The sequence below is a fragment of the Phaethon aethereus genome (genome assembly GCF_964289735.1).
Source record: "Phaethon aethereus genome assembly, chromosome: 18".
Taxonomy (NCBI): domain Eukaryota; kingdom Metazoa; phylum Chordata; class Aves; order Phaethontiformes; family Phaethontidae; genus Phaethon; species Phaethon aethereus.
The window spans coordinates 8,080,330-8,107,059 of NC_138594.1; the positions used below are offsets into that span (position 1 = coordinate 8,080,330).

At 37.7% G+C, this 26,730-nt stretch overlaps 1 protein-coding gene across 1 annotated transcript in view; it reads right to left on the reverse strand.

Moving 5' to 3' along the window:
- The window catches only part of CA10 (carbonic anhydrase 10), a 203,015-nt gene that overhangs the window by 145,321 nt on the left and 30,964 nt on the right, over positions 1-26,730 (reverse strand). The window contains exon 2 of the mRNA XM_082008312.1: positions 19,249-19,323. Coding sequence (XP_081864438.1) covers positions 19,249-19,323 — 75 coding nt within the window. The remainder of the gene's footprint in view (positions 1-19,248; positions 19,324-26,730) is intronic.

A 26,730-nucleotide genomic window follows, 5' to 3' on the forward strand; every position in this document is an offset into this window, starting at 1 on the left:
TTTAACTAACCAGAGATGAACTTGCCCATAACTAATCTGAATGTGTTTTTCAGTCCTTTCTCTACTTTGAAGAAAGTTATTGGAAAAGTCTCGTTAGTGTAAACCAGCAGAGGGCCTTGGTGTCCTCAGCTAGGCTTTAATCCTTGATTAGGTGCAATATGTACAAATTAGTTTCAACAAAAGCTAGTGGCAAGAAACCAGACATTAAGACCTGTAGTATCTTGTGATGAGGCCACGACAGTGCAAAAACACTACTGAGAATATGATTACAGTGACATGAAATACATACAGGCTTCCATCACTGGTGCCTTAAATATCTGAACACTCCTTAAGTACTTCCAATACTGTATCTTGTTATTATGTGCACTGAATGGCGGTACAATGTAGAGCTGAGAAACAAAAAGGTATCTGAAAACCTCAAATACGCGGGAAGCTAGTTAAAAGCTAGTGCTTTTGGACAGAGATGCTTTGGGATGCTTTTACAAGGAATTCTTATTTCATTTTATTTAGATATTTATAATCAGCTTGAAAATGGAGATTAGAATGAGAGCTACATACCAGTCTTACATAATTATACATAATGTGCACCTATAAACAAAAGGGTAGTAATTTTCACTGATTTTTATTTTTGTACCTGATATTACTATTATTTTGGCTGTGACAGAAAGCAATTTCCCACACCCAGATTATTCCTGACACCCTTTATACTAAGGCAAATATGAAGTAAAAATTGTGAGAAGAGACTTAGTCCCACAGACTCTAAATTTAGAACAAGAAATACCTACAGAACACGGTGAACTCAGTAGGTGATTCATTTCCTGTTGAAGATGATTCCTAAAAGCTCAAGTATCTCCAGAAGGTCACTCCCACCTTCAGAAAACATACACAACTACTTATTTTTAGAGTTCTGTAGAAATGCCTTGCCCACACAGTGAATTGGACATATGTTCTTGGATTTAGCTGCCAGTTTTGTGAAAGTTAAAAAATTCTGGGCTTACTGTTTTACTAAATAAAATTTTCCATTTATTTCAGTCAAAGCAAAAACCGATTTAGCATAAAACCATTGCTCATGAACCTAGCAATCGCAGCTAAGTCTGCTGTTGACATTCTTATGCTTTATTGTGGGTTGCTGGTCCTCCTACAAGTACGTTCCTAACTTTAGATGAAGCAGCTGGAAAGGATGTTGGATTAAGTGCATGCTAACTTGCATTGCTAAATTAGAGTGAAAATGGTAACTCTCTTCCTTTCTGTTGCTACCCTTTCTACAATATAGATATGCTTTTCCTCTATCCAAAACATCCTTTTCTCCCTTTGCTGATTAACCCTAGTAGCTCTCTATTATGCACAGGAACACTGCAATGCTCGTTAGGTTATAAATGAGAGAATCAAATACCCAAACTCCTACGATCTTTTATCAAATTCATTACTTGCAGTAGATTCAATACTAGAAATATGTACAAAATTTCTCATAGTGCACAGGTCTAAAGTTGGCATGTATTTTTGTAGGCGAAAGTAGAATCGGGCTTGTTTGTTGTTTGAGGGTTCAACGATTCATGCTGTGTTTGAAATTTAAAATCAGCTCAAATCCCCAATTCAACTATCACTGAAAACATTGATTTGGATACGATACTCTAGATTATTTGCAAATGGCAAATCTAAAAAAAAATAGTTCAAGCTATTTTAAAATACTAAGAAGAGTATTCTGAAGGTACATGAAGATAACTAGAGCTGTGCATCACATACAGCCTGGTACCCAAGCGTGATGAAACTACAAAAAAGAACAGAGTAAGAATTACTTAGAAATAATGAGAAACAGTGTAAAAGTGCCAGAGAGACATTGGAAGTTTCCAAGATGACCCATCTTTTTTCCCAGTATTGGTTGGCTGATATTAATGTAGAATTATATGCTATCATCCTGATTTCCTGTGGCTTATTTCTAGAAAACCAATTTTTAAAAGCCCAAATCCTTTCGGAGTAATACTCACATAAATATGTAAAATGTTAAAACCGTAAAAGAATGCATAAACAAGGTGACTGCCTCTTAACAAGACAGTGCTGGAAAAAAAGGTTGTGCATCCCAATGGTCATTTCAATTCTTAAAAGATAAATAAAACCCCACAACCTGAAATTATTTGTGCATCTTCATGCAAAGATCTCAGCATTCAAGGAGCAATTTATCCATCTCCACACACCATAAAAAGCTACTAAATTAAGCTTTGTCTTTAGTATAATTTATATATGTTGTTCTTCAACTACTAGATTAATTTCTGCCATAGATGTGTTATTTCCTGCTATTGTTACACAGCCATAGGTCTTACACAGCCAAACGTTTATCAATCATTTCAGTGTTAAATGTTAGAAATGTTTAAACTCTCTATAGATATTGGGGTTTATACACAGATGCACGTGTCTGTATACACCCCAACCGAAAAGCGATGCAGGTAAAGAAGGTGGTCCTGAAAAACCTAATTGAAAAAACCCAGAAACCTAATATTAGCCTGAATAGAATTATTAATTTAAGATGTTAGAGGCTAGTGAAATTTAACATTGTGATCCTCTTCTCTGGTCTTCAGTATTTTGGTTTTCACTACACGGTAGCTGGGTCTGTTTGGAAGTTTTGGTTGTTTTAGAGGAAAGAAATACAAGAAGCAGAACGTGATCACTTATTAGTGCAATGCCTAAAGATACAGCTATTCCTGCTTATTCTTTGGACCAGGTAGGTTTCTGAGCTCCACTAGGTGGCTGAATATCTCTGCTGACACAATGGGATGCTCAGGATGAAAAATCCAACTGGGCTCATGAAAAGGCTAGACTAAAGTTTGATCATTTCTGGTAAGCTTGTAGTGAATTCAGGTTTCAACAAAGAACAAGTTTTGGCATTAGCTCAGACAGCCAATGAGGAGGTGTAAATATAATTGGGATTATGTCCATTCATAATATGAAATTTTGTATATATTTAACAGTTACTTTCATGCAAAGTATGGCAGGGAGATAATATAAAATAAAGTAGTACTGTGACAAGATTACCCATAGCCATTCAGAGGTGAGGCACAGTATCATCTTGGGGTCACTGAAAATATCTATCACGAAGTGAAGAGACAAGTTAAGGAATGAACACACAAACCAAATTTAGAGATTCTCTGAACAAGTACACTTGAATCTGGTTTTATTAATCATCTGCTGTAAAAGGAAAGTGCTTCACCAAAACATGAATTTGCCTGCATGTTTAACACTGCAATATGGTGGACCCCTGTGCAGTTCAAGTCAGTTTTAAAAGTCACATCGCTAGGAACTTTATCTCATAATCATAGCAGAATATGTACTTCGCTAGACTACCCAATGCTTTGTTTCTGACAGCAGATTCTGGCTATGAAAGCAAATATATCAAGCCACAGAACATGCTATTTGGAGGGTAAGTGGAGCCTTCCTTTACCGGCACAAAACAAGACAGACATTCTTGTGCCATCCCTTTTTCCTTTAGTGCAGAAAAGCATGACAAAAATGTTCACTTACTCTATTTAGGGATAGAAAATGGCAGGGCTTTTGACAAGTATTCTGTCTATAAAAGCACCAGAATCATATAGAATGCAAAGAAGAACCCAGTACCCCCCTTCTACACCCCAATCCCACACACCTAACGTTTGCAGATAGGTCATGTTACAAGATTTGGTGCACTGCTTCTCTACAGAGATAGATGTAACGCAGAGGATGATATTCTGTAGTTTAATACAGTTTGGGAAATGTGACTGTAGGTGTGTGATTGGTAAGCAAAAATACACCTTTAAAACAATTGTGAAAATATTTTCTTATTAAAGCTAGCTGACATTATTCCAACAGCTTTGTATTTAAGAGCCTGCAACTAAGAATCCCCTCTTCTCCAATTACGAACAGCACGCTCCACAAACTTCTTGCTGTAAATATCTGGCCCAGCAACAGTATTATGTACTAAATAGTTGAAGGTGTCTTTATGTACATTATGCATGAAAACCAATGCAAACTCATGTTGCAGAACACTATCAAGCAGGAAATTGAAATTAAATGCCAGTATCTCATAACAGCTTCCTGAAGGGCACATAAGAAAGAGTTTACCAGAAATCTTCCCAGAAGGAGGCAAGAAACAAGAACATCTTTGACTTGAACCCATTTCTTCTGCCCATGACTGCTGTCATTTAACTTTCTCTAGATTTCTATTTAATATGTGGTGGTGTGTGGGAGGCAGGGGATTAACTAATATTTCAGTTATTTACACCATTTTCAATCCCTAGGAAAATAGAGAACGCTCTTCCAGGGACCAAAGTTCTTATTTAAAGATGATTTAGACACTTTGTAATTTTAGTTGGAAGTAGGCTGGTCTTCAGGCACTAAATGATACAGTAGGTGCCTCCTGGGATCTTCTTATTGCCTAAGCAAGTTGGATGCCAAATTATGAGAGCCTTTTGGGAGAAACTGTGTATCTTATGTACTTCCTCTTCCTTGGCAAGGTATTTACATCTTAAAGCACTCTAGATTTTGTAGATCTGGCCATCGATCTTAAAAAGGCATTGGGACTTAGACTGCTAAACCAGTTCTGAAAGTGAAAACAGTTAGAAAAAAAATTTTCTGTGTTTCAAACTAGATTTTCTGAATCAGTAAGTGTTGATTATGCAACTGAGTAACTTTATTCTTTTCTTCACTATTTTGTAATATTCATCTGGAGCTCCTTCATGTCTTTACGTTTGTAATCTGGTGGTGTTTTAGGTAGAGTTTTGACACAAAAACTATGCAAATGTAAAGTGCTTGTTATAATTAATAGATACAAATAAACATAAATACTAATGACTTGATGTAACATGCTGGGAGAATTTCTATGTTATCTACTACAAATACTACTTGTAGCTTTTTATCCTTCCTTAAGTGCGTATCTGTGCCTGCCCAAATGTACTATTAATTCAAAGAAGGCTGCGAAAAGAGTAGTTACAGAACCAGCAACAAAGGAGAAGCAGACAGAAACCTGAGCATCATTAATACAGGAGAAGAGCTTCATGTCTTTCAACTGAATGCAATTTTGTCACTTTAATTAGTACTTTTCCCTTGATCCTCTGCAGAATTCCATTGTGGTTACTGAGTTAGAGTTGTAGGAAGTCAGATCTCTGTGCACAACTCATCTAATTTCACATCTCAACAAATACATAATTTTCATTTTCATCTTTTTTCCCCTCGTAATTATTTTTTCCCCTCTTAATTATTTTTCTTAAACTAGGCATAGAAGTTGCATGAGAAAAACGTAAAAGAAGTTAGGACACAGTATGCAAGTCTGTCTAAAAATGAATTTGCACTGGACAGCGTTCTTGGGAAATTATATCCAAGCAGTTGACAGTGAGAATAATGTGAGTATGGCCCTGAGACAGAACCTGTTGAAGTCAAGTGGAAGGACTTCCATTGATCTCATCAGGCTCTGAATGAGGCACCGTCTTCTTACTACTATACTCTCTAGAACTAAAAAGCCACAAGTCCTGCCACAAAGCAGTAAGCCCATAAACGTGAAATTACAATGAGCAATAAAATCTTGAGAGACTAGTTTTTCTATTACTTTAATTTATACTCCTGTTAACCAATTTTAAATGCACATTAAAATACCAGATAATTCTAAAGATGTCAGTATGTGGATAATAGAGCTTGCCAAGGCCATGCAATGCAAGTGTTTCAGCAATATCCTATTAGATTTCAGTCATTTATTTCATCTTTATTTTAAGAAAGCCTAATTTAAGACTAGGAAGAAAAACCATTTGAAGATGCCCAACTGCTGGATAAGAAAAGCAAAATGGAGTCAGAACTCACTTGTGGGAAATGGCCTGACATGCAATGATGAATGGGTATTCTGCAGCCATAGCCTATGTAACCTAGTTTGTAAATACAGAAAGGTTGACTACATTATCTAAGATGCTTTCTCCTATGTCATATGCTATATCCTCTGAGTCACACAGAACAGCTAAATCCTGCAGTTCTAAATTGGGACTAAAGCTAGGAATTAGCCATCATTCCTATGTGCGTGTTGTAGAAGGGCAGCTGGCCCATGATACGGCTTTAACTGTATCCAATTGAAATTTGAAGGAGCAGCTCCTCTCAGAACTGAGCATCCTGCTCATCCTATGCCTGCGAGTGCTGTGGGAACACTAGCATGATCCCAGGTACAAAGGTTTATTCCTTCCATTCAGCCCTTCCCCTCTATAAGAAACAAAGGATACAGTATTAAAACGTGATATCCTCAAAAAGCACGTTATTAATGCAATTGCAGTGTAAACACTCTAGAAGAAAAGAGATGGAGGCTACACTGCACAGCTATGTAAATAAATAATTTCACTCCAGTTAAAAGAAATTGGAAAGAGATGGTTTAAATTAAAAACATTGTAAAAGGAATACAATCATGTAAATACTGATTTTTTTAATATTTTGTTTTTAAGAATCTGCTTCTGATGTCCTTATCCAAGGGATGTAGCACTTGACTCAGCAAGTAAGTCCCACTGTTTTCAGTTGGACCTATTTTCAGACGTAAGTAGTAACCTAGGATTTTCAAAACTGGCAGTGGCTGGCTTTTGTAGGAACTACTTCAGCCAGACGTGCTTTTTAATTGCTCTAGTGTAGAAACAAAGTAATGCCTAGGCTTCAGAGACATTACTAAGCTGAAGGTGACCAAAATATTTCTTGTAAGCAAGGAAGAAAAATTTCATCTTCTCACCATCTGATTGAAATGTCATTGTTTAAATGCTAGTGCTTTTCAACCTTTGGATTTGTTTTTAAACTGAAATACAGTGGCTGTGCAACTGGCTATTACTTGGCATGCATATATCAACCCTTCTTCCTTCCTCACTTCTGAAGTTTTATAAAATAGTATGAGATAACACCAAAACTTCACTGCAAATTATCATGTAACATTCTTCAGCTCTACTAAAATGAGCCTTTGAAATGGAAAAACTGGTAATGTACACGAAGGAGGTATGCCAAGTTCACAGCGCCCATGCTGTTGCCTACTCTTGCTTCTCTGTTGGGGCAGCTGTACCACTTCATTTTAGTCAGCCAAAAACCATGGGTTTCTCCAAAGGATACAGGAACATCTTTTTTCTTTTTTTAATCAACAGCATAGGGACACTAAGCAGACTAGCCTGGTGACACAGGTACCTAAACCAGTTTAATTCTCTCCCAGCCTCCATACTGTTGCCTTGAACCCAATTTATCCATCTTTCTTTACCTGCATCTCATTTAATATTTGTAAAATGACGTCTCTGTTTAAAGACCTTCATTGTTCACCTAAGCCCCCATAAGTGAAGCTGCTACATATATTACAGACACAGAAGAAATAAATTAGGGGGAAGTCATAAAAAGGCCCTAAAGAACCACCTCTGTGTTGGGGTGGAACACCTATCAGCAATGTGCTCTGGTGTCAAGTGAACAACTTCCAGTGTGACCTGGTTATTTTGTGCTACATACTTCAATATTTTTCTTTTTTGACCAGATACTGAAAGGCTGTGATGTTGTCTCCATGCACTTGTGAATTATAGTAGTGCCATTTGCACGGTTGTAGTTAACAACCTGTCACGTTTCCCATCATGATGTTATGCTGTTATTTTCAGGGTTTATGTCCTGACTATGAAGTTGGTGACTGCTTGGTCTGGAAACAGTAATGCATTTTTGTACATTTTATAAATACAAAATGAAAAAGTGCCCTAATATAAAACCACACTCTATTCAGAAAGAAAAAAGTGACAATTTAAAGTAATATTTTCAGTAGTAGAAAAAAAACAATCAATACCATTCAGGAAGCTCCTTTCTTTGGCCAGAGCCATTAACTATAATGCGATTTACAGCTCTGAGCAGGGTCAGCAGGTAGCCGGAAATGCATTAAGTAGGTGACTGTATTTTATGGTGAATCTCTTCGTAAGAGATAGTAAATCTCTTTGATGACCACAAATAGCATGTGCCCAGAAATACCATTGTGGGATGATATTACACAATAGATGTATTTTAATCTGTGTAAGTAACAGCAGTAAAACTTCTCCAAGTAGTAATTCCATGTAATCGTAGGCAGGTAGACATGGTAAATGATGAGCATGGATTTTGCTCCTGAGCGTGTTCAATGGATTCATGGTTCAGTGAATTCACAACTGACCTTTTTAGAGAGGTGTTACAAAAGGAGGAAATTTTCACTGAGTACAAATAAGTGGTTTCAGACTATCAAGTCAATAGCAAGTCTAATTGAAGAGCCTAAGTAATCCTACACGTACATACATGGTACTTTCAGAAATAAAAGTTCTTGCAGGCTACTGAATAACTACTATGATGAAACAATCCTCTGATTCCATATTTATAACTTAAATCATAGCAGTCTCTGAGGAAAGTACTTGCATATTATATGATGTATTCTTTTTCACCTCTTTCTCTATTAGGCAGGGGACAGGATTTCACAAGGAAGGTTTTGTGAGTGTCCTGGTTTCGTCTGGGATAGAATTAATTTTCTTCCTAACAGTCGGTATAGTGCTGTGTTTTGGATTTAGTATGAGAATAGCGTTGATAACACACTGATGTTTTTGGTTGTTGCTAAGTAGTTGTAGTGCTTATACTCAGTCAAGGACTTTTCAGCTGCCCGTGCTCTGCCTGCAGGGAGGTGCACAAGGAGCTGGGAGGGGGCACAGCCGGGCCAGAGGGACGTTCCCTGCCGTATAACGTCATGCTCAGTATGTACAACTGGCGCTGGCCGGGGGCAGAAATCGCTGCTCGGGGATGGGCTATCGATCACCGGGTGGTGAGCAATTGTTGCATTGTGCATCACTCGGTTTTGTATATTCCTTTACCAGTAATATTATTTCCTCTTCCTTTGCTGTCCTATTAAACTGTTTTTATCTCAACCTGTGAGTTTTTTTTCTGATTCTCTCCCCTATCCCACCTAGGGGCAGGGAGGCAAGTGAGTGGTTGTGTGGTGCTTAGTTGCTGGCTGGGGCTAAATCACGACAATGAGTAACAGTAAAGCTTTCGTTGAAAACAAACAACAAGCAGAGTTACCCTGTGTAACCATACACAGAGTAGTGGTGTGATCTTATGTCACTGGAGTTTATTTTAACCACAGATAAGGGTGTAGCTGCAGTGACCACATTTTCCACTGTATGAAGTGGCAAATTCTACCCTAATGACACTAAATTGTACTAATGAGATGTACAAATTGAAAACTGCATGCTGTATTTATATAAAGTCCTCAGCGGTGCTGGGTTCATCACCAATGTAACAGTTAGGAATAATCTCCCTGAAGTCACTATAAAATCCTGATGTAAATAGTCTCAGTGAAATAAGAGGCAGATTCCTAACTGATAATTGCAAACTGTAATTGTTGTACTCTTAAAATATAATTCTCTTCATCAAAGCTTTTTACAAGAGTACTTTTTGTAAGTGGGATAATGACAGGAGGGGTGGTGAGGCAATCTCTTAGTGTCACTCATTATCTCTATTTCCATGCTGTACTGCGATCCCTTCTGGATCTATCTCATCCCATACAGATTTATGGGAGAAGTACCTAAGCGAACATAAGCTGAAGCGTTGTAACCCTCCCCTGAATAAGTCCAATTACATGCCACTACAGAAGAACATTATTAGCACAGAAAAATACTATTCCTTGTTATTCTCAGTGACTTCTTTCTCCACAGGACACTAACTTAGTTTACACTATACAATGAAAATCTATAAAGAAGGGTTTTTTTAAATATAGGGAGTGATGGCTGCTACTATCCAGCTTGTACAAAAACACACGCACACACAAAAATACTACTACGAGGTAATTAAGAGCCAAAGCTCCAAGTTCCCTCCTTACATAATCAACCATGGCAGATGTCATTATTCACTTTCTGTTTGGATTATTAGCTTAGAAAAGTTCCCTGGGTCTCCGAGCAGCCACTAATTCTTCTATCAGATTTGTTTGTGTTTCATTCTACTCCTCTAATACATGGATACCATCAAAACATCTACTGCCAAAGGGTGACAAGAACTACTAAGATATTGTGTGAAGAGGATCCTGTCAAGGTGTAAGATAAGATAAACTTCTTGAATATACCAATACACATACTCAGCAGCACGAACATGCAGGCGCCTTGCTGTACAGCACTTAGAACTACCCTGAATAATCCTTCAAAGTAAGGATTTACAAGCTTTCAGTTATTAATGACTTAGTCACAGACCACTGTTTCAACTGCTTTTATACTTAGCTTGTTAAGAATACGATAAACCCTTTCCTGTATATACCAGCATCTACACTTGGAATTCCTTTGCTTTTAGGTCACAGTGAAGAACCTAACAAAAGAAAGATTCCTGATATTAGCCTTACCTTTTTATGCCAAACCCCAAGCTTTTGATGATACATCTAAGGTCCTGCACAGGAATGATCCTTTTTTTTAAGGAAAAGCTTAAGAGGATGTGCTCATCATGGAATGATGAACCCTTGAAAGATCACAGAGGTGGGCTTGCTGGCTTTTCACTTTTAACAAGTTCAAAGTGGTCTGGGATAATATTAAAAAAAAAAATTGCGTCAGATTTGCAGAAAGAGCAGTTATTTAACCAACAGTAATTGTAGGTCTTCAAGATTCTGTAATGACTGTAGACTCCACAGTGTGTAGGGCAGCAGATGTATACTGCTCCCTCTTCTCCTGTTTGAGGATATAAATGCCCAAATGATAACTACCATCTCTTAAACTTCCTCCCAGCTAGAAGCCATTACCCATACAGTTTGTGGCAGCCCTACCAGCTACAGCTGTCTCAAAGAATTAATGTTACTTAATTGTTCTTTCTTCCTATAACCCATACGAGTATCCCTGCAAGGTAAACAGCAACCACTTTAGGACAGTGGGAAAGAGGATTTTCAACTTCTTCAAAAAGTAACTGGAATACTGGTATCCCTAAAATTGGCATCTAACCTAACAGCAAGAGTGAGGTACAATGACCAGGATCTGCAGATTGCTGCCTTGATATCAGGCCTTGCATATTAGAGCATTCCTGAAGTAGAAGAGGGATACTGCTCGTGTCCTAGCAGGAGCAACCTGTGGGTTCAGCAGGAGAGGTACTAGACAGCTGGTAACACAGCAAGATACAATGTGCTATCCAATGCAGTGTTTGTTATAAAGGGAAGGCTTGACCTTTGCAGTGCCTGACTGTGGCTAGAAGTAGACAGGAAGCCAACTTGAGTCATTTGGTCCTGTCAGTATGAAGAACCAAAGTCTAAGATGCATGTTACATGCAATTTTTCGTACATGGCTATTAATTGTAACTTAGGATCAAAAAACACACTCAAAAAAGATAATTAGGCTGTTAAGGGAAAAGGGACCTGAGACCACTTTAGCAAAGAACTGTGGTCCAACCATAAGTCTGGCAAGGTTTAAAATTTTAGATTTTCAGAGTTCTTTACTGTGGTTAGTTCACATTGCTTGCCCTCTAAAATTTATTTATTTATTTTGTTGAAGGAGTGAAGGAAGCTTAGTGGGGAATAAAGGTATTCAGAGATCTCTGCAAAATGGTTGTAGCTACAGGCCATAAGTAAGATGGTAACTTACGCTATTCAAAAGGCTCTTGTAAAAAGGACTCCATAGACAGGTATTCAAAGGAGCGGGAGGGACCTGAAGACAGGAACTTTGAGTCCCATGCTGGTAACAAAAGCACCTGTAAAGGATGATCCCCAATCCTGGGCTCCTAAGGAGCCTCAACTGAGAAGAGGGCTGTGGGAACCAAATCACAGTGCCACCAGGTGTTGTGAAAGGGAGAGGGTCCATGCTGCAGGCAGGCAGACAGAGCTGCCCTCTTCTGAGTGTATTCCCTGGAGGCCTTCTGCCAGTACACCTCCTCCACAGCCAAACCGCCCTGGAGAACCACACTGTGTAGTGTCCTGCGGTCCTGTACGTCTTCCTCCACGCTGACTCAGAGTTTTGTTATAGTCTTCTTTCATTGCTAAACAGAACTAATGGAGAAAGTAATAAAACACTGGGATCCTTCTGATTAACAAATATTTTACCTATTACTATCAAGTATAGATCATCTACAGAGAGTAGGTTCTCTTTGACTCTGCCTATTAAGTGTGAGCTTAGACTACCCACCAACTAGAACATTAAAGGTACGCAGGCCATAAATAGAGGAAGGAAACTGATATAACTAGGCCTAACATTGTCTATCACAGCTTTTATAATGCAGTTTGGACAAGATAACATGACTAACCTACTTACCCCATCAATATCCTGGTTTTACTCCCTTTCCTCCCTTTTGTTCCTCCTTTTTATTCCCTTTAGAAAGAGAGTTTCTAAAAACCTCTCATTGCCCATCACCTTTGCATCTCTGGATAAGATACCATTCAGAAAGGTGTAGCGGCAGTTTTTCTTACTGGCTTGAGACTGATCATAGTTATTAATTCAGGAAACAGTCACACAGAAAGTTTCTAGGGAGATTTCTAGGTTATTCAAAGCTACCTAGAAACTAGGAATCAGTTAGAAGAAAATTTCCTGTGCATACTGGGAAGCTATTGCAAAAGATGGATATAGCTAAAAAAATTTAGCACAGTGCTAATTCATGCAGCCATCCTTGTTCACACCTTCTTCTAAGGGTAGTCACTGGCAACAGAAATGGCCCAACTGAAATTACAGCAAACAGGGCTGTCCTATCAGCCAATTACGCCTTTGAAGTTCATTTTGCAGGGTAGATGAAAGTTCAGGATTCAGCTTTGTTGGCAACCCCAGAGCAGGATCGCTACCCAAGTGTTTAAGACGAAGTCCTTAATCCTGCCTAATTACTAAGAGTTACTGGACACACGAAAGACCACTGGACCACAGCCAGATGAATAAACACCTTGTGTATTCTCACCTGAACTTGCTAAGAATATGCCCACTACACAAGCAAGACACCTCTAGTGCACATCCTAGAATATCATTAAATTGACACTTTTGTTCATCAGCCACTTGTAGCATTTTCTTAAATGAACAAATAAATACATGTTCACAATCAACGTCAACTTTGATTCTTCTACCGCTGTTATAATTGCTATTGAAGGAGAACATTACAGATCACCTCTCAAACACTTGCATTATTTCTCCATCTATTCGTGAAAGCAAGCAGATTCACATTTGACTAAAATCAGGTGGATTCATAACACACTACAGTATTTATATTTGCTTAAAGCTTTGCATGATCAGAAGTTCAGAGACATAGATCAAGATTGTTAAATATACTTCCTGCTATAAAGAAGTATGGCAAGATTCTCTTTGTTCTATCGCTGACTTGCCAAGGGACATTTCATCTCCCAGTAAAATGTGAGTATCCACATAACAGCGCATTGGAGGCTTTGTCAGGAAAATCCAACCCATGAAATCATTAATCTGGAAAACTCAGCTTTAGTTCAGACAGAGTACCCATAAAAATGTTTTAATAAGACTAATTGTTGACTAAACCTGGAGACCAGCTTGTATCATATGAATCGTATTTGCTTGTGAATGTAGAAGCACAACCAGATCCTAATATGCTAAATTCCACTTCTTTCATATTTAAGTTCAGGGATAAATCAAACCTTTGAGGTATGAGTCACACTCTAACCAGCCTCTTTAGATTTTTACGGATGATTTTAAATTACAGACTCATTCTGATAGTCTCATTAAGTACAGCACTACTACTAATGTGAGAGTGTCTCAAACTCAATGCCATAATTTGGTTACAATTCATAGGAAGATGAGGAAATGTTGCCATATTTGTATGAAGAATGAGGCCATCAAATGTCTCCCCTCAACAATGTTCCTTTCTTCTAACAAATTACAAGCAGTCAAATCATCTGTTCCTTGCTATTTTAAAATAATGAATTGTATCAACAATTCATTGAAAAGTGAGATGATGGTTTTACATTTTAATTATCTTTAACTCCCATGCAAAAATACCAAAAAATCTAGTTTCCCTTCTAGTTACATGATTTGTAAACAGTCAGTTTTTTCAGAATCACCAAAGGAAGTAAGAAACGAAGAAAATATTTGGTACAAAATATATTTCCTTCAAGCTATCTTTAACTGACAACCAAAGCTGAAATATTATATATACTAACCTAAGTTCCAATCAGTAAGTGAATGATTTCCAGAATCTATGCTCTATCGCCCTGAAGAAATGAAGTGTTCCAATATATTGCTTTCTAAAAGAAAAACTTCTATTATTGTTCCAATAAATAATTATATATGGCTGGTTAATTCTTCAGAGTCTGCAGCAGACTGAATCATTTTGAACAGTGTGTGCAGACTGTTTAAAACACTGCTGTAGCTCAGACAGCACTACTGTTTTCACTGACAAGCAAAATGCACCAGATGGTGAGTGATGCTGCAGCCTCCTGAAGTCCCAAAATAAGACTAAAAGAAATTTTATAGTTAGTACAAAAGCCAGCAATGCAGGAGTAGCAATCAGCAGGTCTATGTTTTGTATTATTTAGGCAGACAAACTAAGTGATCGCCAGTCTCAGTGTATGAAATAGACCCCTGCGTGATTGAAGGATGGCATAATACATGAGCTTTTCAGAAAGTTTAAGATGTGTTTGGATGTGAAGTTTCATATCTCCCAGTTTCAGGCCATGGACAAACAGGCCACAGTTCTTACAGTGAACTGCCCACCAAAGGTTATTTCTGGACATGTACAGAATCTGTAGTTTAAAAGAAATCTTAAAACCCACACAGAAGAAACTAGCGACACGTGAACTGCCTGTGTGGGCCACAACAAAAGCACATGGTGATAGCAGAAAAGCTTAAAATCAGGTTTTGGCACTCAGGACCAAGACTGTAAATTGTTTCAGGCATCTTTTTCCTTGTAAATCATTACCAAATTCATGCATTTCCTCCTTGGAGGGACTTCTCAGTGCTTCACAAACACTACCCCTGTGTTCTTTTTGTGTCACTGTAGCTTTGCCAGCTGGTCTATGTTAGGATATAATCCCATCAACATGATCCTTGCAAAAGGCAGGAGCAGCATTATCAATCTCAAGCAGCGTTTTCCCTTTTATAGTAAAATGAGTTGTGAACAGGGGATTTCTCATCTCAGAATCTCAGGGAATGGGTAGCCTTTGATTTGGTTATCTGTAGCCAGTAATGAATCATAGTGGATGTAGATCTTTATCTGGAATTAAAATTGTTTTACAACCTTTATTAGAAGGAAGGAGAAGAACATTATCTGCTCCTTCAGCAAAGTTCAGTCATTATTTGGTAGAGATGGACTTCCGCCTCTTAGCTTGGATTAGCACTATCACCTTGTAAAGAAGCTTTAGACTTGGTATAATTCAGTAAGGGTCATGAAGACAGTGTCTTCCCCAGGCAAGAAACACTTATGCCCTCATGTTAACATGTAGTCAAAAGTTTCAGCTACAACACGGACTTTTGGCAAGTGAATTCCATGACCACGAATTAGATTTAACCACCTTTATATTTTATGCTTACGAAAGCCCACTTTGATGCTATGAAAAAAAACAGGAGCAGTATGAAGACAATCAGTACAGAGACACAAGAGTATCAAAGGTTATGTGCATCTCTTTGAAGTAAAAGAAATGGTACGCATTAGTTTGAAGTATTGCCTTTATCACCCTGAAAATGCTTGCATTACTTCAGTGACACAACATATTCATAGTCACAGCAAAACTCAGCCAAACAAAGGATATGAAAAAAGTTATTTAAATGTATTTTAACCCATCATGAACTACTTTGATATTCCATACCAGAAAAAGTCTATGTAGTGAAAGTATGTAATAATATAGATTATTTGATTATTATGCAAATCACCATGCCTAAAGAAAAGTATTCATTCTTCATCCTTGAACATTCCCTGAAGTTTAATTTGGAATCTAATTTGCATTCAATTAACATTTTAAAGCACTACTTTACTTTCTGTTTTGTTTGCCTACATGATTTAAATCATAAGAGCAATTCTTTGCTTTTAGAGGTGAGAGATGGGAGAGTGTTTTATGAATCAGTAGTATACCCACAAATCCAGCCATTGACGCACCTTCCTTCCTGCACTTGACTACTCTGCACCCTCACTTGCAAGGCTTGGCCCTAAGAAAGACCTGAGCCACAGTGACTGTAGTGAGAGAGCCTGTCAGTTGCCATTGCTCTCTTCTCTATTGAGCAGTGCAAGAAGGGAACTTGGGAAAGACAGTGTGACGGGTCTTGTACCTCATCTCTGTCTATATCCTCTCCTACCTGTGATACACACATCAGTGATTGTAAGCCACTGGTTTACAGTGGAAAAAAGCTGTATCCAGATGAACGTATGACATTAGAAGGTGATTTAAAATAATTTTTCTAAAATCTATCCCAGCATATAGGGAGTCTGGGATTTTGGGAATGTAGTGAAGTATGGTTTGATTTTATGAACTGCTCAAAGACAAATTTGCACAGGATCCAGAGCATTTGTTAGGACTTGACTTAAATGCATCCAAAACAGAGTATTAAGCATCAAAACTCATAAAAGGCATATTCTAACCTAGGCATACTGTGATACATTCCTAAATGCATTCTTACACAACTATAGATGAAAGAAGAAGTGATAGTTCAAAGAAAGACAGTGACTTTCCTTTGAAGTAGGTGAAAAATATTCACACAGCCAAAGCTGTGACAAACTCTAGCAACTCATCCTGGCATGTTTTACAATGCTATTATCCCCAATTAGCCATCTCTATGCTTGTGGCTGCTCCTCCAAGCAGCTAAAGAGCTGTATTCATGTCAATCATATGAACTTAGATGCCAGATTTGAACTGCAGTGACAGAGTCTTGGACAAATATTCCTTTCTAAAATCTTTGGGGGTGGTAACTTCCAGCCTTGGGACAGGACAAACAGCTGTGGAAAGGAAACATCTTAGCAGATGGCTATAGCTGTTTGCTTCAGTGCACATCAGTCAGCAACTTCAGCTATAGCTCCTCAGACTGCCTCACAGCTATCACCTCTCAGGTGCTAATTAGCATCTCATGCGAGATCTGATACGTGACTGCTAACATTATGGATAAACTTAATATGCACTAACATATCCTTTGTGATGTGTTAGTCTGAGATCATAACCATAAAATGCATCCTTGAAATGCTTTAAATATGGTTTTCAAAGACTCCAGAATCTAGGTGCTGCTAAAAAAAATTACTCGTTTGTTCTGTAAAAATTCATGGGACTTCTCTCTTCTGCTGAGGCTTACAGGTTTCAGAGTTGAATTTGAAAGAAACATGACAGTCTGAAAGAAAGGTGCCCCCAGGTTACCCTTGATTTCTTCATGGCTGCTTCAGTGAGCTGTTCATAATTGTCCTTTTGGATGTGTCCTAGGTTAGTCCAATATTCAACATGTATGGGTAACTCAGGGCTATCTCAGAAAGGAGGTCTCTCTTCATACTAGTCTAAAAAGTCTTCCTTCTTGAAAGTTTGAGTCATGACTGTTTCCTCCTTAATCTTCTAAGGATGTTCCCAAACCCAAATTTCTCACGCTATTAAGACTAGAATACCACAAGCATTACCTGATCACATGTATTTCTTAACACGCTGACAATTAAATTATTTTTCTCAATAACTTTAAGCTGAAATAATTAGAAGGTCTGCTAAGCAAATATTTTTTTCATTCACCTTCTACTGGGCATCTGTCTGGGCTGTGCAAATCAGGAAGGCTGAAATTTCTTGAAAGCAGGTGATTACATTCTCCAGGTTTCTTCCCCCACTATCAACATTAGGAACTAAACACACATAACAATACACTACAGCATCTTTGACAGCCCAAACCAATCTCAAGTAAATCTGAAAAGCTACTTTATGCTACATCAATATGTAATTAAGCTCCAGGCTTGTAGATGTTGATTTTCATATGAGTTTTTCACAAGAATTTCAGTGCCAGAAACTTGTGGGTTGAAATATTTCATCTCATTTGCACTAGTATTCCTATCAAAAGAATTGGCATTTTGGGTATTTTGAATGACTGTCAGATTGCAACTGTTGTCACAACAGTGAAAATATCAGATCAAATCTGCAGATTCTTAGGAATACCTCACACAATGGCCAAGTAATATACTCTAGTACTTTGAGGAAATAAAGATCATGTAGCAATTTTCACAGTGCATTCATGACAGAATTTGAAGCACTATTTTACCTTATAATATCTAGCTAATATACATAAATTAATGCATATTCATCTCAATTGCACTGAATATGTACTGAAAAAATAATCACTGAATGCTTCTGTGTATACTGAATGACTAATGTACTGTCAAATCAGCTCCACAACTGAACAGAAAATGGAGGTTGCTAAAGTCTCCTGATTCCTTTTCTAAATGGAAACATCTAGTTAACAGTGAACAGTGAAGACCCAACAAAGTAATTTAGTTTGAAAGAAAGAACAAAATAATTTACAGAAAGGAAGCACAAAAAGTTCAGATGTCAAATGTAGGTCAAAAGCAAAATAAAAGACTGTCAGTCTAAGAACAACTAATGTCTCAGGCAGCTCGAATCCTGAAATGTGTTAGAGAGATCCAGAGATAAAAAGAACAAGCAAAGGCCTACTCGGACCACATGATACTCAAGGAGTATATAGCATTAGGACAACCAATACATGTGTTTTGAAGGAGTTCTACCAATACTGACCAATGCCAGGCTATTGCTAGCCTGAATTTCACTTTTGCCTATTAAATTCAGCTGGTGTTGCTTATTTAGATCCTTTTAGCTGACTACTTACTATATATCATTTACTAAATCTTACTGAAGCCGAGTTAGGATTTAATCTTTTTTCACTTACTGTTTCTTGTTTCAAAAACAAAGATCAGTGAAACTTGCATTGTTAGGTTCATGTTTCAATTAGGTTCCATTCCTAATACACTCTTAAATTTGTAGAAATGGTATTACCTAGAAGTGCTGCATCAGATAAGTAAGTAAATACATCGAGTTAACAATACTGCTTTTCAGTCCTCCCCTTCTGTCTCCACACAGAACACACACATTCACAAAGTAGCATCATGTTAGTCTTACTGAGAGAAACCAGGAATGTCTTCAAGGCAATTTCTTTCCCGGAAAACAGCCATGGTCTTTGCATGATGTATTGACAAAAACTTTTCTATGCTTCACTATAACGTGATGTTGAGTACTTGTGTACTTCAAATCTTTGCAATGGATAAAAAAAAAACCAACACAAAAAACCCCACAACTCTCCCAAACTCAGCGATATTAACTGCAGTGAAAAAAATATTTAACAAAAACTAAAAATTTTAAATTACACTTACCTGGAACAAAGCTTCCCTGGACCACTTCCTTATAAGCCCACCAGCCTTCATGGATTTTTGGTGAATTTTGTTGAGCTAGAAAGAAATAATCAAAGAAACCATAAAATTAAGGCAAGGCATAGGAAATATTTAATTGCATAAACACTGGAAACTCTAAACAGGGTACCATCTTCTACAGAAAAGGCATTCCTCACGTTCCCATGTGATGTTTATTCAATTTACTGAATTAGCTAAGCCTCTGTATCTTAGAGGACCTTGTCCCTGTTTCTCATCCAGTAAAACATACTCAGGTTCTGAAGAAAAATTCAGGTAGAAAATGAGGATCTGTAGCACTACTGATGGATGGATTCTATGCCACCCATAAATTCAGTATGGGATAAACATGCAGAGAAGAAGAGTGTGCTCATACACAGTAGTCAGTATCTGATTCCAGGTTGGTGGACTGAAAAGCAGTTTAGCCACTTGCTTTCCCAAGTTCTCCGATAATCTCTCACTTTCAATGGGAAGAAGTGACAGAGTGAACCACAGGCAATAACTGTGTCTGTAACTGCTTCTCCTCTCATCCTATGTGCTTTGAGTTCCAAAACCAGAACAGAAATGCATAGCCCATAGCTTCACAAATAGTGGCTTATGCTGTAATGCTGAGGCAGGAATACAAGTTTTTTCTGCTATCTTCTCTGTCTGCAATGTAGCACCCACTACTTATCCCCCACCAGTCATCCTGGTAGGTAGGCAAGATACTTGCTTCTGTTACACGTGTGACGTGCAACTCTAGTACAGCTGCATTTGATAGCACAATGCAGTTACACAATGAAAGGTTTCTTTGACCAATATTCTGAAGGCTGCAACAATAAAAGTCTAAGCTTTGGATAAGATTTGCCCCTGATGAGACTGTTGCTTAAATGACTTCTCTGAATTCCTGTAAATCCATGAGCAGAAAGGTCTTGATCAGTCAGTTTGCTACTCAGAAGGTCATTACTTCTCTTTGTCTTAAAGGAAATCAGAACTGGAGCAAATTTTGCAGTCAAAATGTAAAATCTGTTAATTTGAAGTACTTTCAAAGGGCATCCAGACACACAGCAAGACAAATGTGCAGTTGATTTCCATAAGAGAGCAGATCAGAGCTTATATGCAAATATGTTCTGGCCTCACTTTCATATTTAGAGCAACTCTCAGCCGCAGAAAGCTCAGCTACCTTCTGTATCATTAACTTAAATTTTGGGTTGATTTTGTTTTATAAGATACTTTCAATCTCTTGCACAAGGTCCAAGAATTTTTTAACATAAATATGCAGCTACAGAAGATGCTGGATTTAGCAGCTTTCTGCTGCAGTTTCATTTCTAGATCACGTATTATATACAAAAGACACAATTACCCTGGGAAAAGTTCCAGCAGTGTAATAAAAATTGTTGTTGTCATTAAAAATTACAAAGAGGATGTGACATTCAGACTAAAAAGGATACAAGATGAGGACCATTACATACTGTTCTATCAGTTACAAAACAGTATTTATGATTTAACTGACTGTAAATTGCAGAAACAAAAGTAAAGCTGAAGTTAATTAAACATACTGACAGAAGGACCAACACTCTGCTTTACCAGAAATCCAGACACTAGTGGAATGGGGTATGTCTGGATGCAGATTTCTCCTTGCAGTACTGATGCTCGTTCCATTAATTGAATGGTGACATGTTAAACTGAAAGGACCATTCCGCTGTGCACTCTTTACAGTTTGCAGATGACATTACTTTCATTATTTTAGCTTTTATGTCATAGCCTAGAGAATTCAAACTGTGTATGGCTTTGTTGTGCTGGATTGCACTATACAAACATTTGGAAAATGGCAAATCCCAACCCACAATCAAAATATCTGAGCAGCAAAATATTCATATCCAGTCTGAACTGCAATTTTTTGGATCTCAACACTGGTTTATGCAGGTTGCTTTTATGCCTCTGTGCTCTGCAACAAAAGTCCTTAAAGGTTTCAGGATGCTTCAGCAACAGGAGAGGATACTAACAAGTGAGTCCCAACAAAGCACAGCAATCATTCTTCTACTTAAAATTTCCCAGAAAATTACATTGCATTCAAGTGCATCTTGTAGTAATATACACAGCTAAAGCTGGTTCAGCCAACCAGAGGCAGCTGCAGTTTACAAGTGGGTGAAAAAATTATGTATGTAGATAGAGGCAAGTTAAGAAGACTTCAGGGAGGATAGGTATTTTCAAATGCAACTGCTTACTGTCAGCATTCATAGAAACATATACAATTGAAAAATGTATTGCTTTTGCCCACTCTGTGGCCAATCTAAATGATACATGCCAGGTCCAGAAGAAAAATATAATCCATTATTCAGAGTTTAAATCAAAGCAAAATCAAAGAGGTTGGCTCTGCAGCTCTGCTTCAGTGTGTTGCCTCAACACTTAATAAAGCTAATTCCAAAAGGAGTATCAGGAAAACCAAGATTTTTGTCATATTTTTTCAAATCTGTAGCATTACTATGGAACAGCCTGCATGAGATAAGCAAGAAAATAAGATTATCAAAGCTTTGTTCTAAATAATTGGATGCCTGTGCAATTGCTTCAGCTATCAGAGAAGAGCATAACCTGGCGTCACTCTGTACATTCCACAGATATCAGATCCTTATCTCTTCAATACACATGAAAATGGAACACATAAAAAGGAGTAAAATAAGCAAAATAAGATGTTGTACCATAGCCATATAAAATGTCTAAGGGCAAGAGCAATGCTGGGAGTCCTGCTGATTTACAGAAACCTGAGACCACTGAGGAAATCAAGAGGAAAGGCAGGTGGTGGTTGTGAGAGAGCAGCTAGGGAGACAATCCCCAGCGCCAAGCTCTTTCTCGAACCCTGAAGCCTCAATGTTTCATACCAGTTCAGGCAAAACATCCTGCAAAGTAGTGCAGAGAGTGACTGAACACAGATTTCTACTCTGCTGTGCACATGAAATCTAGCTTGGTGCCAAAGATTTGCTCTAATGGATCCTACAGAGACTTTGCTTAGAAAGGAAAAAAGATTTATAAAGCTCTCATTTCTCTGAATGCAGAAGGAGGGGGTCTGGTAAGGCCAGGGAGAAAAGTTTGTCTTCCAAAAACTTCTAAAGCATTGCTCTAATCTATGTTATGCAAGTGGGCAAGAGGTCTTATTAAAGGAGAAAAAAGCTGTTCTCTATTTTTGATACATAATCAGACCCATATCTGGATTAGTAATGGAACAAGGGAATGTAAAATTAGAATGAACAGACATACAGACAATCCTTGCTGGGAATCCTATCTGGGATACTTACACCTGATGCACATAAAACACAGCGTATCTACAATTGGTGTATCAATGCCCATCTGACAGAATGGCACTGTGCCTGGGTAAACAGGTTCAACCTTATGGCTCAGGAATTACTGCCAAGGAAAAAGATTCTTCATGTGTGCCACGTCATGACACTGAAAATAGCAAAATTCTCTCAGCATCCTTCTTATTTTAGTTAAAGTAAAACTGTTGTACCTCTCATTGCAATTCCCCCACTTGAGGACTATAAAGAGACATGTGTGCTTGCTTTGTGGATTCTGATACTCTTGTGTTCCTAGCAGAACTCTGCAGCTCTATTTTTGGCATGACCCGTCACATGAGACACTGAGGAGGCAAAAGGTCTAGAAAGCAATTCTGTATTCCTGAAGAGGGTTAAATATCTAAAAAAAAATTCATTTCTGATACGTCAGACTTCTGCTTTTGCGACTAAAACCTAGAGGATGCCCTTTGCTTCCAAGAAATATTGTTGCTTCTGCAAGGCACCAAAATAAACAGGCCCATCTGAAGAGACACTTTTCTGTTAGGAGCAGATGACCTGCACAAGTAGCTCTGCGACAGCAATGTTAGCATCAGCACTGTATTCTGCCATTAGCAGGGACACTCCCAAATGCCATGTTTGTCCAAAGTGATAGAGGATATGGAATGACCTCCATTTGCTACAGCGTTCTCTCCCTCGGTATTGAAATAACTAGCATCTGAGATTAGTAGTTCTGCTGATGTAACACCATTATGTCAGATCTCTTTCAATGCAGCTGCTGTAGAGGAGACAGGATATTTATTTGGAGCTGGTATGACACATGTTGCTTTCATTTTGTCAAATTATTGTAGGTATGTCTCATTGTGGAGCATAAAATTACAGGCTAAGTTCTGCAAAATGTCATGCATTTTTGTTTCCTAGTGACTTTCATGTTGTCCTCGTTTCACCACGACACATGTATAGGGAAACAGCATGGTACAGGATCATAAAAATGTACAGTAAATGCAAACAGCAAAAGTTGCCAATGCCCTATAAAGTCATCAATGAACTATATCTAGCTTAGAGGTTAAAATGAGTAGGCTTATGTTTCAAAGAGAAGCTGTTGCTCAGTCAGTAAAATTTTTAAAATCATCAGATAACATTGTATCAGATAGCAGGTACCATGATGCAGATGCTCAAGTATCTGCACATAATTTGCAGCGCAAAGATGTCTTCATCTTGTTGCAATGCTAATGCTGATGTAAAATAAAATGCTGTAATTAAGACAAAATACTTCTCAGTAAATATGCTTCTTTGCAAGATATAAACAAGTCATTCTACAATTACTTATTTACTTTCTATACTTAAATAAAAGATAAAAAGCTTGTATCTGATGCCATCGTTTGTCATTCACATCTGAGCATAAGCCAAGGCTAGAATCCTGCCAGATCAGAAATCTCCATTGACTTTACTGCCATTTCACACAGATGACAAATGTTAAGACTCTGGAGAATCAGGCTTACAGCAGTTAGGAAAAAAATCCTTTTTGATCTGAATTTTATTGATCTGAGCTCTTCTGATTGCTATATTAATCATTCTGCATGCTTATCCTTACTCAACTTATATCCTAAAAGTCTTGCTTGCGATAACCTGGCTAGTATTGCCGTGGCATTAAATACATAATAACATTTTTATCACTGCCACCTCTTCTAGACAGTTATGAAATTAAAAAGAAAAGCAGCTGCAACTCTAAGCCATATAGTTTCATAATAAACTTAGTGCAAAGCATTAATTTATTGCTAATACTTTGATATGAAACTCTCAGAAAAATGGCATAGTGCTTACTACAAGAAAAATAAATCCTCCAATCTGCTATTACAATGGTGAACACTGAAAATGAAAGATATATTCATAAGGTATTAGATGCTGGTGTGATCTGCACTTATATTCACCCTTTGTGTCCCACAGACCATTGGCTTTATAGGTCTTATCCTGTTTCTCTCCCAGCTACCAGAAGCTTAGCTATGTGATACTATTTGACCTTCCATTCAGAGTTCCATAGTTCACTCCGCGTAGCTTCTTCACTCTCAAGCTATCTTCCTCAGTCATTGACAAGTAATAGAAGATGGCTGAGCCTTATGTCAGAAATTAAAATTAGAGGAATTTTCCTTTAGTGTTTCAGAAGATCATGTGTTCTAATAGAAAATTAGCCCTACAGAGAAAAGTGCAGGATGGTTTTAAAAAAAAAAAAAAAAAAAGAGCTGTAAGAAAAAGTTTAATCTTTTTTGCTAAACCCCATTTCCAGAATCCTAAGTAATGTACATACTATGTAATTATTTTACATAGTTTTAATTACTACATTTTATATGGGTATTTTGCACACTGTTAAACCCAAGGATGGGTTGCCTAAACTTTGGAGGGAGCACAGACTTAACCTAAAAAAATCAGTTTCAACACCTTCTGTCATACAAGTACCAGCTTTTGGCTCACACCAACAAATGCCTCCTAAAGCAAATGGAATACACATGTGTAAAGTGGACCTGCCAGCAGGGAAACTAAGCAGATGCAATTAGCCGAAGATTCAGCCCTCTATAATTAATGTTCAGTTTGTTTAAAACAAGTCTGTACATAATTGCAGCTATTATTTAAGATGTTTTTAGGCAACCTTTTTATGTTAAAAGAACCTAACAACATGCACTCCAGGCACTATATAAAGCATCACTTATAAGTGAATAGTTACAGGACAAGAAAGGTTAGCCTGCTTATGAATATTACAGCCTACATCGTATGCATCACCGTATGATGAGGGAGGAAAAAGAAAACAGAGGATTATAAAGGGATCAATAAATAAAATGCTTTCATCAGCTATGCCAGATTTCTTTTTTTTTTTTTATAACATTTTGCTCAGAAAACATGCAAATGCTCTTTCATTAGGTTAATACTTTCCATTCCATAAATCCTTCTTCCACCATCCCCATGTGTAAAACCTCTCACTGCTGCTGTGAATTCCAAACAGTATTCAACACAAGCAAAACAGGCATGACCTGTTTTTATCATGTCAGAGGGTAAAAGTAAGGCACTATCATGGGAACTCTAGTATGGCACAGACTTGACTATTCTCTGTATTTTCTGTTTATTTGTGATCTTGTTTCCTGGTAAGATTCCAATTAAAAATGTGGGCCAAAGGGTAAGATTTCATACAACCAGACTCGTATGTATGCTGGTAGTAGTGACAAACAATGTGGCATACCATGACAACATAGCTAAAGCTAACAGCTGCATCTACTATCTTTATGTAGTTGATTTTTGATGAGAGCCACCAAGTCTCCAGAGTCACTAAATGCTGCTTGAAGAACCATAAATTAAAATGTTTAGAAGTATTTAAGCCTCTGTTAGGATGCACGTTCTGCTTATAGCACTCTCTCACCAGAGCTCTGCAAGACTTTGGTAGTATCTAGCAACAACTCAGTTTGCAGGAAGTAGAAATTGTGTATAAAGCTCAGCTCTGCTCAGCAGACAGAAGGATCTTGTGCAGATCTCATCCCCTCCAGTCAAATATATTTGTGAATGTTTTCACTAAAGAATTTCAAATCTTAAAAGGCAAGGAAAAGGGCAAGGGCAAGGGACAGCCAATCTTAAGGCCACGGCACAGAACTGGCAGGCAGGACTTCAGAACATCATTGCTTCCTCTGCTATTAATCTTGCAGGTGACTGTGCACTTTCCTTTATCAACCTGTAAAAACTGGCTCGTAACACCAGTTATCATCTCATTGTTCAAGAAATGAAATAGCAAGATTTAGTAGAATTTCTCATGAGACTGTGCTCGTTAGGCATTTAGAAGTTGTGCTTCACTCAGCTGTAGAAATATAATTAGTTAAAAACTTCCTTGCTTTCTGACCTCTGAATACTATCAAAACAGTTTAAGTAAGCTTATGTGTAAGCAGAAATCAATCCCAATAATATTTATGAAGAACATGAGATGAACATGCTAGGTAACTGCATGCTATACCATGCTATTAGAGGAAGCTGTATAAATATATGTTGTTTGATGGTGGGTCCCAACCTGTAAAAAGCACTTTTCTATAAAGCTTATACACCCAATCATGCAATTGTTATTTAAGTTCTTATATAAATGAACAAAAGCATAGGTTGCATCTAAAGCTTTTAGTCAGAAAAAGTTAAACCTGTTTTGACTCACTCTTCC